At 34.6% G+C, this 16,182-nt stretch overlaps 1 protein-coding gene across 1 annotated transcript; it reads left to right on the top strand.

Annotated features, from left to right (window-relative positions):
• The first annotated feature begins 1,971 nt into the window (after positions 1–1,971).
• Positions 1,972–15,414, top strand: LOC128992021 (solute carrier family 22 member 4-like). Its single transcript, XM_054415362.1, has 11 exons — positions 1,972–2,066; positions 5,058–5,203; positions 5,354–5,600; positions 6,349–6,455; positions 7,777–7,925; positions 8,290–8,458; positions 8,824–8,975; positions 10,186–10,300; positions 10,786–11,009; positions 11,116–11,297; positions 13,438–15,414. Exons 2-11 carry the CDS (start codon positions 5,058–5,060, stop codon positions 13,618–13,620), a joined length of 1,674 nt encoding a protein of 557 aa, XP_054271337.1. The 5' UTR covers positions 1,972–2,066; the 3' UTR covers positions 13,621–15,414.
• The last annotated feature ends 768 nt before the right edge of the window (positions 15,415–16,182 follow it).

The following is a 16,182-nucleotide window of genomic DNA, read 5'->3' as shown; positions in this document are numbered from 1 at the left end:
TAGAGGCCGCCGACCTCTAAAAAAATAATTAAAAAGGAACTAAAAAAACTTCTATTAATCAAATCGATTTCAATTACCATGAGCAGATGTGAAACCAAGGACACACACACACACACACACACACACACGCACTCAACTAAATTTAATATTTAGTTTTTTTGCAAATATGAAAAAAGTACGTTCTATTTTAATCGTATTAAAGTTTTATTTAATGAATTGTAGAAAAGACGAATTGTATAATACTTAATGTGCCTTCTATTATTTTGCTAAAGTCGATCCTATATTAAACAGTTGTAATGTTTTTATCGTCTTCAATTAATTAATTGTACTTTAATACTTTACTTTGAAATACGCAGATACCTAGACGTAAAACAAGTCATGTATAAAATAAGGGGTTTTTTCAGCCGATGAATGGATTTAAGTTAGACATCACTTATAGAAAACGATAAAAATTACATAAATACATTCTTACTACACTGCAATAATATTTAAAATAAAGAATTATAACGTGTTTTTCAATAAAATTCTAAAAATAGTTTAAAAATAAGTATTTAAGCAATTATCTAACCAAAAATATTAAACAACTTTGTATTTTATGATCTAACAACGTGGTTTATAAAAAAATGAAATCAATATATGTATATGTATATTGTCATTCAGTAAAATCGGCGAGCAACAGGGAAAGCCGACATATAACAATTCATATGTAGTGTATTAATGATTCATATATTTAAGCTCCTGCTGTAAAACAATGCAATAGCAACGCACCTGTGTGCTTCTCCAGTATCAAAAATATGAAGGCGTACAGTTTAGGAATCCATCACAATCATATGGTCATGGTAGCTTTTAGAAGAAATTATTTTTAGCCTATACACAGCACCATAATAAAACTATATAGTAGTGAATGGATCACCAGTAGTAGTGAATGGATATATTTAAAAAAATGGGGTTTCTTTTCCGAGTCCATTTGGTTCTCCTACACGACCAATTGTTATTACTGAGGTCTCAAATTGAAGGTATGCACGCACAGATTTCACATCAAGCATCGGCATATCTTTATCTGCTGTATTACTCAACAAAAAACATAAATTTGATTTATATTCAAATTCTTTCTTCATTTTAAGATGTATTTCGCCATTTATAATGATATAATCCTAATCCTATATATTTTGGACAAAAGTGAAATACCGGCTTTCATTTAAGCTATCAGTTATTCAAATCAGACGAGTCTCAAGCAAACACTAGGTGAACAACCAACATGAAAATTTTTTTATAAGGGTTTTCTATGAATAAAAATCAATAGCTCCAGTATAGTTTTTTTATTTTTTTTAATGTTTAAGGCTGAAAATAATCAGTAAATTATAGGCTTTAGTTTGAGCTGTTGATTGTTTGAATCAGTTAAGTTCTTCAGATACTGTATATTACTTAATCAAATATCATAAATTTGATTATTTTTCGGCCGCAGCAAAACAGTGATACAATGACTCATTACAGTGACGGTCTTGCAGCAAACAATTTCTTTTCATATATGGGATTCTTTCTACGTTTGCTTGGCTAGTTTGTAAGTCTTCAATAAGTCTTCAACATGTTCAATAATAATATAAACGGTAAAAAACTAATAGTAATTGTTATCAATCAGGCTTTTGAGAATCTTGGGATGGATTTTATGGTGTGTGAGGGATAAATAGGGAGATTTTCCATTAGCAAAAACAAGTTTTCACAACGTTTCCTTTTCAATTAGAGTCTAGGGACCGTACCAAGTTTCACTTTCCAAATAAGTAGGTCCTCCAAAACTAATTCTGCAATTGAACTGATTCTGTATGTATTTAGAAGGCTGTGGCAGGACTGGAAGCGATGGTGTAGTCTGGACACATGTACTCGCCACTCGGGTGATTATATCCAAGGCCTGCTGTGCTCGAGCGATCATCACCGCGAGTTGTCACTGCCTACGCCTTCTGTATATCGTCGACACTTGTCCGCTGCACAGCTGATTTCCCGCACAGCTGATCCTGACCACTGCCAGAGGATTCTACAAGGAATTCATTATTTCCCTCTGACATTCAAAGGTAGGGTTTTTTAAAATGATTTTATTATAGCAATTTGGTGTTCTAAAGGTAGTGTACATTTTTAATGTCTTAAATTGGATTAAATAAACGATAAACATTAAATAAACTAAATATTACTTTGTGTGTACCTATATTCCACCCATGTAAAGATAAGAAATACAGTATGTAAGGTTGTTAATGTTGGTGAAGGTGAATATCGTTCATTCATTCACAATTTGTTATCAAACACTATTAGATCAAACCAAATGATGTACTGTAAGGCATGTAAGGCATGGCATTGTAAATAACTGAATAAACAAATTAACATCTTTAAATCTGTGTAATGGATTAATTTTACATATTTCGAATTAAAAACAAATCTTACAATAAGATGTCAAAAACAATAAAATTTGTTTAACTTAACAATTTACTTTGAATATTGATATTAAAAAATTAATTCACTCATTAGTAAGCGTATCTCTTAAACATAAAATCATATATAGGTCTAAATAATATTTTTATAGTTGATTTGGCACAACTTTTATATCATCCCAGGTAGCATAAACAAGTGTGCACCATCTGAGTTAACAAAAAACACGTTTATCAAGATATGTGGTATTTGGCAGTTGAATTTAGTTTCTAAATTAAATGGTGGATGTGAAACCATTTTTTACGGCATTTTCAAAGAACCAACATTACCTCTTCGGCATCCTCACACCGTTGCAAGGCAAGGGGTGAAGCGGCTAGTTATAATAGAGGCCTAGCAAAATAAAATATATATAGCCAATTAAAAAATATATATATATGTATTACATTTGAACATTGAGCGGGTGTTTTTCCCTCCTGGGGATCTCAAAACAAAAAAGTAAATCGGTCCCGGGTCTAGATCTTAACATGATAACTACGGCAATAGTTTATTCTCCATAGTATTCAATTTTGATATATTTTCTAAATCATATGATCACTTTAATAAAGGAACAACGCAAATGTAGGTTTTTAGCCAAGGAAAGTAATAGTATGAATGCTTAATGTGTGGATTTTGTTTTAAAGACCAGTTGTTTCATACTCAAACCAATGGATCATTAAGAGCCTAATAGAGTCATCATGTTATCATAAGTTTTATTTTTCCTTTGGTTTAATAGTTATTTCCTTATTTTCTATCAAACAAATGACTTGATACCTATATGCACGAATGAAGACAAATAAGGACTGAGTAAAAATGGTGTAACAAAAAAAAATTAAATGGTCTAGATAAAGCCACAAAATAATAGGCCTAAAACAGATATAAATGTTAATTTTGTCAAATACGTCAAACAGCTAATCTTAACCAGTAACGAAGCTACACAGATAATCACACACTATTCTACACTCATCCTTTACTCCTTTGTGATAAAATACGCACCTAGGTGGCGTCCCCATCTGGCCATTTAAATAATTGATAGGCTAATTGATTGGTAATGTTAGAAAACATAATATTTATTTTAACCGTGGCAAAACTATAATACCTGTGTGTTTAAAAATGAAAAACGAATCAAATAATTATTAGCATACCTATAGGGATCTCACTGTACTAAGTTTGTACATTTGTTTTTAACCTTGTTTCAATTTTTATGAATATTTTATTTTTATAAAACACTCGGGAAACAAATAACTCATTACGAAAAATCATCTGTTAAATATATCTACTTCGATATGAAAACTTTGCACTTAAAAACGAGTGATCAATAATGAGGCATGACGCTTGTGATTACGGTTATTATAACAAGCTTGAACTCTGAGTCAACTAATGCTAGAATCATCTCTATAATTCTTAGTGGTACGGTACCAAAAAACTAAAAAATTTACTTATGTTAGTTTATAAATTGCTAAATTATTTTTCTTTTGTATGAAGAGAGATAATAATATGATATATTGTCAGTCATTAGGTACCCCTCCAATAATAAATTGAATATTTGTGGATTGTGCTAAAAATGACATAACATTCTACCTAACACTTTATTAAACTGAATAATATCTCATCATTATCTGTATTTAAGTAATTACGGAATTAGTTAGAGTGGATTTAGTTGTTTTTCTCGTCCAAACCTTTCTGGTGAATAATTTAGAAAGACTAATAATTATATGGTACAATATACCTCGTCAAGTAATCCAAATTTTGATGTAAGGTGACCTACATGTTTTGCAGTAAATGCTTCAACGTCAGGGTTACAAAACATGCCGCCGAGGTATTGTACCATATAAGTCATATAATTAATCCAGGGGCCATGCCATCAACATGAAATTTAATTTAGGAAGGTCTTAAAAATGTCAGCATGAATCGAATACACATTACTTTGGATTTCATTTGAGGAAAACTAATATGCATGACATTTTAAGCAAACTATTGAAAATAGAAACTATACCTGTTCATATATTGCTATCAAATAAGATATATTTTGTCAATATTAATTTTGATAAGCTAAAACCTATTGAGTAAACTGTTCATAAACATGTTAACTATCAATAGCCTAATTATTAGGCTTCTAATAGTGTTCTAGGGAAAAAATAGCTTAGGCTTCAACCAAAACTCATCCACTTTAAGTGGATGAGTTTTGCCACTTATAACGTCATGTTTTCAACTTAAATAATTACTGTAGTTAAAAAATATGAATTTTAAAGTAGGATATTGTACTTTTGCCTTTTCCAATTAGCTAATTTACTTCTTTGTTACCTGAAGGCTGCAGGCTTCATAGTGAGGCTATCTTTTGTTAATGTAGGACAAAGATGCTGTGGTGGGTTAAAAGTGTTTACATTTGAGATACAATTTTGGGGAAAAAAATTGAAATAACAAGTCTAATCTGAGAATTTGTTTTATATGAACTATTTTACATTTTTACTAATAGAGAAGTCTGTACATTAAATATTTTTGGTCGAGTTTTCGACCACAAGCCTTTAAGTTTGAATTAATCCTTTTCAGAATCAAACAGGCAACCTCTAACAGGCTCTCTAACCTCTTGATTGTGCTTTATTCAGATGATGGACCTGGACTCCATGCTGAAGGACCTGGGACAGTTTGGCAAGTACCAGGCGTTCTGCTACACTGTGCTCATGTTTCCTGTCATCATGTGTGGTTTCCGCTCCACGGAGTACATCTTCACCACAATGAGCATACCACACAGGTATAGTTGGAGCAATATAGATTAATCAAACATCTGAATGACATCGAAGCAACATTCTTCAAAGGAGTTGTAGAATGAGGTTTTTGTAGTAAGCTTTTAACAAGCTTTTACTGATCAATATATTTATCCTTACCCACCTTGCTTGTTCAGATGTCTCGTCCCCGAGTGCGAGGACTCCCCCAATACAGCAGACTTCAAAGCAGCCTGGCTCCATGCAGCAGTTCCTTTCACTGATCGAGCAAACAATCACGTTCCCCACGAGTGTCTGCGATATCAACCTTTGTCTGCGGCTGCGGTCAATAACCAAACTGTGTGTTCTGCTGAGATGTTCAACAAGAGTGCGGTCACTTGCAATGAATGGGTGTTCTCTGAACCCACCAAAACCATAGGGACGGATGTGAGTTAACTAACAAGAAAGCTTGTTGATTTTCATCCTCTGAGTTTCATCCAATAATGTTATATTTAGGTCATTAAAATTTTTCCCAAGCCATTTTGTAAAACCTGAACAAATAAATAATTTAGTACATCGAAGCATTATAGGCTATTATGGTTAAGAGGAAAAATAAAAAAAAAAACTGTTAGTTTAAAACTGCCATGTTAATCTAATGGAGAATATAGTAAACTGTTGTATTCTGCTTGTTTATGAACACAATTTTGATCCAATTTTAAAGTTTATTTATTTAAAATACGCAAAATTGCTTTCCCTGTAGCAACAAACCCAAGAAAATATAACAATAATGCTATATACATAGGGAAATACATCTGGAAGTATTAAGGAGGTATACTTTAGTGAAAATTCAAGGCAAATGGTAATTTGCTTAGTCTGAGCAGGTTTGCTGTGCTGTGGGAGTATTTTTTATCTTGTCACTGGACACCCTCATAAAACTTAACATCTCTTGTTATTTTCTTCATATACCAACAGTTTAGCACTTATAATAGTGATAGTTGATTATAATAGTCTATTCATATATTCCCAAATTACCATTATTCCCTTCATCCTGAGAAGACTGAATTTCATCCAACAATTTCCAACAGTTATCCTGGCTGCTGCAGACTTTCCCATAATCAATGGTCAGTAAACCGACCAATATTTTGATGGAAGGACTTCTGTTCTTTACTCACCAAGCACAACAATTGTGTTTCAGTTTAAAATCCTCTGTCCTGAAGATCTGTGGAAGCTCACACTCATTGGTAGTGTGTTTGTAATGTCAAGCTTCATCGGCATTCCGGTTGCTGGATTAATATCTGACAGGTAAGCAGGAAATTATATTTCACCAATTGAGATGGGGATCGGGATGTATTTTAATCCAAATATGAGTGATGGAAGAGTGTGAAGTGCCTTGTATACCTTTTATTAACGGCCAAAGTAAGCCGTTTCATTATTCAGGCCAGGACCATTTATTAAAAGCCCAACAATCAAGGACACGCTGGGTCAAGTCTTGAACCATCAAAAGGTTACTAACCATTCACAGGATCGAACCAGCAACCTTTGAATTACTAGACAAGCACTGTGGAAGTAATGCATCCCAATCACAGCATTTATTTTAGATGATTCAGACAAACATCATCACATTTTTATTTTGTATATATTTTAAGGACATTGCTGACCACTATTCAAATACGAGGGCTATTCAGCAAGTAAGGAGTGTTTTTGTACAGCATCGATAGGCTCCCACTGATTTTGCACTTTATAGTACATACGTGTTCCCCTACTCAATGACTGTCCAGCTGTCACAGCGGAAGTGTTGTTGTGCTGACTATTTTGTAAAATCAAAGTTTAAGTGTGCTGCAATTGAAAATCTCGTTGGTCAAAACGTGCAGTCTGTGATACGGTTTATCTGGCCATAGCATTATATAATAGTTAGAAGAGCCAATTGAAATTATGCAGGTTTCAAAATTGCCAAACTAAAATTGCCGTGCAAAATATTCCAACTGACTTGCATGGCTAATTGGTATTCAACCATCCTTTGGTCCATATCTTGCTGCAAGTGGCTTTCACTTGTTTCCCAAAATAAATACTTGGTTCACACTTAGCAGCACAGTCATCATGACGGCAAGGAACTCTAATCACTTGGTCACCTGGTAACTGAGCTCTCAAGCTATGGAATTATATGACAGATCAATTTCAAAGCATCCCACACTATGATAAGTGCCTCAATACATTTGTTGGCTAGGTAAAAAAGTAGTATTTTAGTTAATTTTTTTAATGTGTCAGGTACATTTTCTTACCATGCAAACTCTAGCCGTATTATATTACTACAAAACGTTCCCTACTTTCTGAATAGCCCTCGTTTATAACTGTCTAAATCAATGAAGAAATCACAATAATGTTATGCTAAACAATGTTCCTTAATTGCCATACAATTATTTTATTATTTAAGATATTCATTGGATGAATCTCCTGATTTTCTTTCACATGTATGGGAATTTTTGGTTGGACTGGATTGGAAGTAGAGCTATAATTTAAAATAGTATATATCAACATATTTGTAGAGCTCAGGAGCACCAATTACAACCTATTTCCAAAACAATTGTTTAAAACGTGTTTAAAATTTCACTCATTTTCACTTTAGGGTTGGCCGCAAGACAGTGCTGGTATATAGCTGTGTAGTTCTGGCTGTGACTGGAGTTATCAGATCTTTCTCTGAAAACTACACAATAACACTCATTATGGAGTGTTTAGATGGATTCATGGCTGTGTACTCTCCTGCTTTCATACTTGGTAAGTGGATAGTTTGATAGGAGAATGATTTTGATGTTTAGAATGAAGAAAGATAACCACTATTTAGCTTACTATACAAAAAGTTTAGAAGGCTAATCTATTCATTAATAGTACACAGAAAACTCAGCAAACACAATATTTCATCTGTTGGAGGACTGTGTCAAGTGTCAACAGAATTTTATAGAGTGGAGCCAAAACATTGCAAACTTAATTTTAAAATTAGTACACACTACAGCAACTAAACCAACTGTCTGAGGTATACTTCCGTGGGTGTACACGTACTCGATGATCTGACTGGCAATCTGCCCTATTCGAGCTACTCGACCATAATTTTACTCTGAAATATTTATTTGCCTCTGTGCAGGTCTGGAGATTCTGGCTCCCCAAAAGCGTCTGCTGGGCAGTTTGCTGATCAACGTCTACTTTGCCTTGGGAGAGGTCGTGCTAGCCCTGGTGATGTGGGCAATGGCTGACTGGAGACTGATGCTGCGAGTTCTCTACATACCTTCACTGCTGCTGGTGCTCATGCATTGGTGAGAAAACACTTTTTGCACAAAATTATGTAAACAGATTTTTGCTCTACAACAGAGTACTAAGATACAGAGAAAACATTCAATGGTACACTAAGTTGTCTAGTCTCGCCACTCGCCTGTGTCTAGTGCAAATTTTATTGGTCGTCCCCTTCCGCTCTCCTATCCCCCCTCACCATCATGTACTACAGCGCTCATGCTGTAGGAAGAGCCTGTGCGCTACAACTGCTGTTGTAAACAATAGCTGTTCAGGTTCATCTCGCTCAGAACTAGCATCTTTCTGCCCCACCATACCCGAGCTAAAAGTGCATGGTTGTTCCATAATCATGTCGTGGCCAAGTCATTAGTTATTTTTGCTATGCTTTCAGGCTGCTTCCAGAGTCAGTTAGATGGTTGCACACTCAAGATAGAATTGAAGACATTGAGAAAATCTTCGGCAGGATGGCCAAGATGAACAACACTGAAGACAAGTTGCCGAGTGTTCTGAGCCAGCTGCATAACGCACATTTTCAGGGTACCGGTATGTAGTTCCTTCAATACTATTCACAAAGATATTAAAAAATTATAATCAAAATGTCATTTATCCCTAGAGAGTGCCTATAATTATAACGTGAGAGATCACGTGGGGTAAATATTTATCACATTAAGTTTTATTGGATTTAGTCAATAAAACAACAAACAACTTATTCGGAACACATCACAAACCCTAATGTTAACTGTATTAACACTAGATTATGTAAAAAGGCACACTACGCACACTTACAAACTTTATACAATAAAGTAAACACACTTAAGGAAGTGTGTTTACTTTATACACCTCTATAACCAGTTAAAACAGTAAATAAATTTTCTACTTCATGGTTTTTGCAGATGCTTTTAACACAATTAGCAAAGAAGTTGGTAGATTTTTGGTTAAAAGTTACTTGACAAAAATTGCCTCTACCATTATTATAAGATATTTTTTTTTGTGTTTGTTTTTAGTTGTGGTAGTTGTAAAGCCAGCTTTTATTTATCCGTGATTTAAAGGCACGCCGACATCTGCCACTACCCCAGAGTGACAGTATCATGCGGACGTTTTACCATGAGTCTTGCTACACCAAAAGTAGGACTTCATCCGCGCAGGAGTTTTGTGGTGGGAGGGGCCAGCGCTGTCTCTTAGAATTTTGTCTACTGCTAGTAGTCTAGGCAAGGAAGACAAAAACAATACCAAATAAAGGAAAAAATCCTGTAATAGCAAAATTTGGTACAGTTGTAGGGAAAGGGGCATTAAAAACATAATAAAATTAATGGTCCGCTATGGTGAAGCTAAAGGGGGCTCTAAGTGTCCTTTTTTAGGTTTTTCGTAAATAACTCTAAAATATTATCTACAAGAAACATCCTATGCACTTTTTTGCTGGGATTATTCTTTATATAGAGATATGGAGAGGAGAACATATAAATCAGTATTTTAAATCTATTTTTATTAGTACTAATAATGTGATTCTTTGAGACTTATCTCTGCGCATGCACAAAACAAAACTACTGCTGTAGTAGTCTCAGAAAATCCCTTAGCTAGCGGTACACTACCACACACCCGAGGGCTCGTGGTAGTGCTGAATATGACTTGTCTCATTTTTTAACATGATTCGAGCAATTTTTTAAACTGTTAGAGCTGCTTTAAACTGTCTTGAGATGATTTTGTGTTTCTTAATTATCACACAATAAAACTGTGGATGGTGTGTTCTAGAAAGACATAACCCCAAAACCAACAGAACAGTCGGGAAAAGCCTCAAAACCCAGCCGACTAATGGCAGTTTGGAAATCCCGTACCATCATGTGTCGTTTTATTGCCCTCGCCTTGTGTTGGTAAGTAGTTTTTGTGTTTTGAAGAAAAAAAAACATTCTACATTATCATTATTTTACTAATTTGTTTCAGCTTTTAGGGAGTATCGCATCCACAGATCATGCCTATAAATATTCACAATTCATGACCTCCAAGTAGCTGGATCACAAGACGACGCCACAATCCCAACCATACATACCCCATTATTTATTCTTTATAGTAACTGTAGGAAAAATATATTGTATAACATGAGCGCAAAGTTTCTTTACACACTTGTTACACAAAAAACTATTAAATAATTTGAAAATGGACCCACCTGTTCTTAACCATTAGGCTTTTCATGAATGAACCATTTTATAAAATCAGCTGATCTTAGTCATTAGCAAAGCTGTCATCTCATTCATTTAACACAAAACTCACACAAAACTTGTTTGCTCATCTTCGTCATAAAATCACACACCTATTTTGTTGGCGTCATAAGAATCTAATCGTATCTTATCTATTCCAGGATGGCCTCCATCTTCTCCTACTACGGTATCTCCCAGTACACCACCTTGTTTGAGAGCAGCAACCGCTACGTGTCCTTCCTATTGGCCAGCCTGATAGAGGCACCAGCCTATGTAGTCAGTTTGTGGCTACCTGACTGGCCATTGCTGGGTAGAAAAGGCACCACCGCGTGGTCGTTCTTCCTCTGTGGCGTAACTTGCTTTCTTCTCATGTTTGTTAGCAAGGGTAAGAGGAGTCATACAGTAAATCCTTACTTATTTAGAGTAACAGAATATTGTAATATGAAGGAAGGCAGCAAAAATTGGTTTTTTATCCGAGTGTTTTGCCGAAGGTCAAGTGGTGTTCAGTGTGTTCTTGTTCCTCACATCCAAGTTCGCCTCTACTCTGACACTGACGGTGTTGTACGTCTACACAGCTGAAGTGTTCCCAACAGAGTTGCGACACACGCTGCTAGCCTGCTGCTCCATGGTGGGACGAGTTGGCTCTATTCTCTCTCAGCAGACACCTCTCATTGTAAGTCTTTTATTATATTTTCTTAGCGATTTCCCTATAGTGAAGTAGCCATTACCGTCGGTACATATATAGCCACCAAAACTGTGCTTCTCAATGGGAAGAGAATAATTAAGAGAATAATTGTTATGTTTTATAAATCTGCTGTATGCAAGGTTATTTTACTTCATGTTGTATGTTGTTTTTTTCTGAATCACTGAGTTATAATATATATGAGGTTACATTACCTTAATCGCCAAGTGATCCATGTAGTCCAAAACTAGGATTACGTACGTTTCGACGTCAATGCGCCATTGTCAAATCTACAAAATTGTTTAAACCATAAGGGTCACGTCATAGTCTTTCCGACACACACAAACTAAACAATAACGGACAAAAATACATTTAAGTAGGCCTACTAACTAATTTATGGTAAACGGTCGTCACAACATAGTACAGATCTGATCGCATGCCGAGACTCGACTCATGTTATTACTTGTTATTTTACTCATAAACAAACGTCCATAATTTTTTGCTATTACGAGGACATTACTGAAGGAATGTGCATCGGAACTCAATTAATCATAAAGGAACCATGAGAGCACATTATTAAGAACAAAATAATCACTGGGGAGCATTCTGCAAGATTTGTTAACATTCCAAAAATCACTTTAGATTCAAGCAAGTCCCATCTTGGAAATACAATGCAGCACCACCATAGTGTCTTATACGTCAAGCATTCACATTGACCATACACAAGAGCCAAGGACAAACACTGAAATTCATCAGTCTAATCCTGCTCACCAGGGTTTTCTTGATGTAAATATTTTGTTATGAATCCAATAAGGCAAATGGAAATTAACTCAGTGTGCAGGTTTGCTGCGGCAGGTGTATTTTTTTACTACAAAAGCAGAAACACTTAAACAATTAGTCACTCTGGATCAATTTAAAATTCTATGACTTCCTCTGATTTGTTTGGATGCTGAAACTGAAAAGTGCACAAATTTTAACTATTTGTGCATATTTATTGATACAATATTTTGATAGGTAAGTTATTTTCTATTAAGTATTGTCTTATATGGCAAAATTAGGTTTAACACGTTCGCTACCGAGCGACGCACATTTGCGTCGGTCCGGTCACTCTTACAGACTAAAAGGAATGATCATGACGTTGCTTACAGACCAAGTGATATAGGAATAACATTGCCGACAGACCAAAAGAGAAATATCGTTTAAATGGACTAATTGACTTAATAATAACCTTAAGTGAATTAGTAAGCAATAAATATTGTTTTTATTTTTCGTTATGAGCGAATTTTAAAACGCCGCATATATGCGTCGGTCAGTCTATTTAACGAAATCCAGTTAAAAAGATTACATTTTCGTTTCAATAGACCAGGCGACGCACGTAAGCGTCGTTGTAAATTTGGTTGTTTCAAGCTTTTACATAAACAACTAAAGAAACTCCACTAAACACTAGCCAAAACTGCAAAGGTTATAACGTTTACATCTGTTCTGTGATGTCGCGGAATACACAATGTAAACAACAATGTTGCCAACTGTTGTGTGACGTAACCAATCGTCATATCCACGGACCAAGTGACGCACATTTGCGGCAGATATCCCTCTAGACCGATATGATAAAATCCGGGCTCTAAAATAGACCGTTGCTAAGAAATACGCTGTTTAATAACATTAGAATACCGACGCAAATGTGCGTCGTTAGTCCATTTCAATGTGACCAGCTGACGCAAATATGCGTCGGTGGTCTATTGTGAGAAACGAGTCGACGCACAATTGCGTCGCTGGTCTATGCGAACGTAAATTCCATATAATTGTGGTAGCGAACGTGTTAAAGGGCAGTACACTTATTATTCAGAATTCATTGTCCTACTTCTGGATATTGCTTTATATTAATTAAATTATTTATCTGATCGAATCTGAGAAGAGGATAACCTGAGGATGTGGCAGTCGCCACGAAACATGTAGTTATCTACCAACACTAACAGGATATTGTAAGGTAACAAAATAATTTAATTAACACTTATTATTGTTGAATCTTGATCGTGAAACACAATTTCCAATAAGTTTAAAGATTTTTCATTGTTATCATTGTTGTTATTGTTATTTTTTATGTCACTGCTGTTGTTGGTTTATGTTTCAGAGTATGTACTTTGATCCGATGATATTATTTTCCCTTTTGTCAATTATGGGTGGGATTTTCACCCTGACCTGCCCTGAGACTCTCAACACAACTCTTCCTGACACCATCGAGGAAGCTGAGAAGATTGGGCAGCCTCAACAAAAACAGGGACAAACTGTACCTCTTGAGGCGCAGAAATATTGATATCACTCACACATTTATCATAATTTAATGATGGTTTGTAGCTTTTGGACTATTAATAGGTATTTAAAATTGTGTAAATATCAGCTTTACATCAATCCAAATACTGCAATCAGCAAAACTAGTTTATGGCAAAACCATCCTTTCCCTTGGCTACACATGGACATAAGTACTGTACATGTAATTATGTTTGTTATCTTCAGAGTTGAACAATGTAATCTTTAAGTCTCAATAAACTACATTTCCGTAGACACACAATAGAACACTAGCACAATAAAGAAAAGAAATAGTATATTACGATACAAGGCAGGGAAGTTGGTTTTTATGGTACGAGCATGATTTTTCCTGCGCGAGGCTTGTCGATGAGTGGGATTTCATATGAGTACTGATAACACCTTGATGATTTGTGTCAGTATGGTAACTTTTACCATACTACCAGTTAAAAAACTTTTTTTATAATAAGTATTTTGGTATTTTAGACTTGTAGTCTAACATAACATCATCATTTAAAACTTACCTACTAAAAGTTTGAGGATGTAACATAAAGCGTGGGCCTAGGATTTTTGTGAGGATAGCAGGCTTACTTTAAATAAAAAAAAGAGTACAAACTGGCAGTAGAGAAACAAAAAATTAAACTATATACAAAAAACTATTAGAATATTTAACTGTCACTGAGAGCGTTTAAACCAAAATGACCAATTTTGGGGGAAACTCAACAATTTTTAAAGTAAAGCTCCATCAAGTGACACCTCATTCGTTTAAAAGAATATTGGCAAAAACAAGAGGTCTATCTGAACCTGTTACATAATGGCGGCCATCTGCCCCCACCCCAAGATACCCCATTTTGGTTTCCAGTTTTTTGTTACAGTGATAATGACCTTAATGTACACTGTACAACAGATTGGTGTATGTACATTTTTTTCATGGAATCTCTTAGGCTGATGAAAAAATAAAACCTATCCGCCATCCTGTAATGGGTTGGGATGGAGACCCTTAGTTTTCTTTTGTCAATATCTTTTTAAACTAATAGCATGTAAAATGATGTGTTATTTGATGGGGCTTTACATTTAAAATCTTTAAGATGCCCACAAAATAACCAATTGTACGTTTACGGAAGAAATTGGGATACCGTACCAACAAAAAAGTGCACATTTATGCCATAGAGGTGTGCAGAGTTTGGTTTTCCTGGTGTAACCCATTAAAAAGTTTTTGGTCCATAATTTTGCCCCTTCTGTATACTATATTATGTAAATTATAAAATAGTGACCTCTGAAGATGCCACACTTAGTGGCAAAATGTACACCGGGAAACTAACACTTCAAGAACTCAAGACAACTACAAAACAAAAGGTAACTTAGTAAAATCTTTGAGTCTAGAAAGTCTAAGGATGTTTGAGGTTGCATTATTTATACCTAAAAATTTTTATGACAAAACAAGTTGCTGAGTCCATTCCGTAGACTACTCACATAATTTTCAATTCAGTAGTTCCTTGATTATAAAACAAGAATTGATTATTAAACAAGACTTGTTATCAAGTTTGACTTCTTATTGAGGTTTGCTACAATTATTGTTACAGTATAGTTAGTTATTTTGTTAAGTTTTTGTTTTGATATAACTTTAAATAAATGTATACTGTGTACGACTGTTTGATTAGATAAGTAAATTAAAACTCTTATTGAATGATACATGTTTTTAAGTGTGGAAGACATGGTTAACAAGTTAACAAGCAAATTTGTATGTTGAAACTTGTTACTGTATATCGTTTAAAAAACTTTAGTCATGGAAGTTTAGAGAGAATTCAACAATTACAATTATTTAACACGTATAATTAAAGGAAAAAATCTCATTATATTAGAATTTTGAAACATTCCTGTTACTAACATTATTTCACATGAGGTATCTAAAGATAGATATAGTACTTGCGTTTATAACGATTTTATAAACACTCTAACTCTATTTTAATAAACAACTTTGTTGTGTTCAATAATTTTATTGTATAATCCTTGCAGTATATCCCATTAACAATAAAAATAGACATAATTAAACCGCTAAATAATTTATGGCGTCCAAAGCCTCCCTCACCAATCTCTGCCTACTGACAGGTCAGTTTATTATAAGACCTGACCAAGACAAGATTTACATTTCTTATCAGCAGTGTTGCCTTCTGGCTCTTCAAGGCCCAAAAGGTTCAAGAAGTAATAAAATCTTGAGTCATTTTTATTTCTGATTACTTGTGGAGCCAATAAAAACAAACAAGACAAATTAAGTTTTTTTATAAATTAATTTCAAATTTCCATAGGAAATTAAATTAATTTTACATCATTAAATACAGTTCTGTGCTGTGAGAACTAGACAGTTCTTATCAGCATATCGGTTTAACCAGACTATATCTCTAGGAATTGGGTGGTACTGAAATAATATTTCTCATGAAAAGATTTAAGACCAGTGATTAAGTGATCATTCGTCTATAAACGATGTGTAGTGGGGAACGTGGGTGCATTAAGGAGGTAATTATGCTCGTGTTACAAAATAAATTATAGATACCTTCGATAAACTCACGGAGAA

The sequence above is a fragment of the Macrosteles quadrilineatus genome, unplaced genomic scaffold (genome assembly GCF_028750875.1).
Source record: "Macrosteles quadrilineatus isolate MER2022 unplaced genomic scaffold, UCM_ALF_1.0 Scaffold_4__1_contigs__length_99947679, whole genome shotgun sequence".
Taxonomy (NCBI): domain Eukaryota; kingdom Metazoa; phylum Arthropoda; class Insecta; order Hemiptera; family Cicadellidae; genus Macrosteles; species Macrosteles quadrilineatus.
This window is presented reverse-complemented; position numbering and strand designations above follow the sequence as displayed.

Bases quoted from the DNA above. Each gene is read 5' to 3' on its own strand.
- LOC128992021 (XM_054415362.1), top strand. From the start codon at position 5,058: ATGATGGACCTGGACTCCATGCTGAAGGACCTGGGACAGTTTGGCAAG. The intron at 6,456-7,776 runs GTAAGCAGGAAA...TTTTCACTTTAG, and splicing joins GCTGGATTAATATCTGACAG to GGTTGGCCGCAAGACAGTGC. The intron at 7,926-8,289 runs GTAAGTGGATAG...GCCTCTGTGCAG, and splicing joins CTCTCCTGCTTTCATACTTG to GTCTGGAGATTCTGGCTCCC.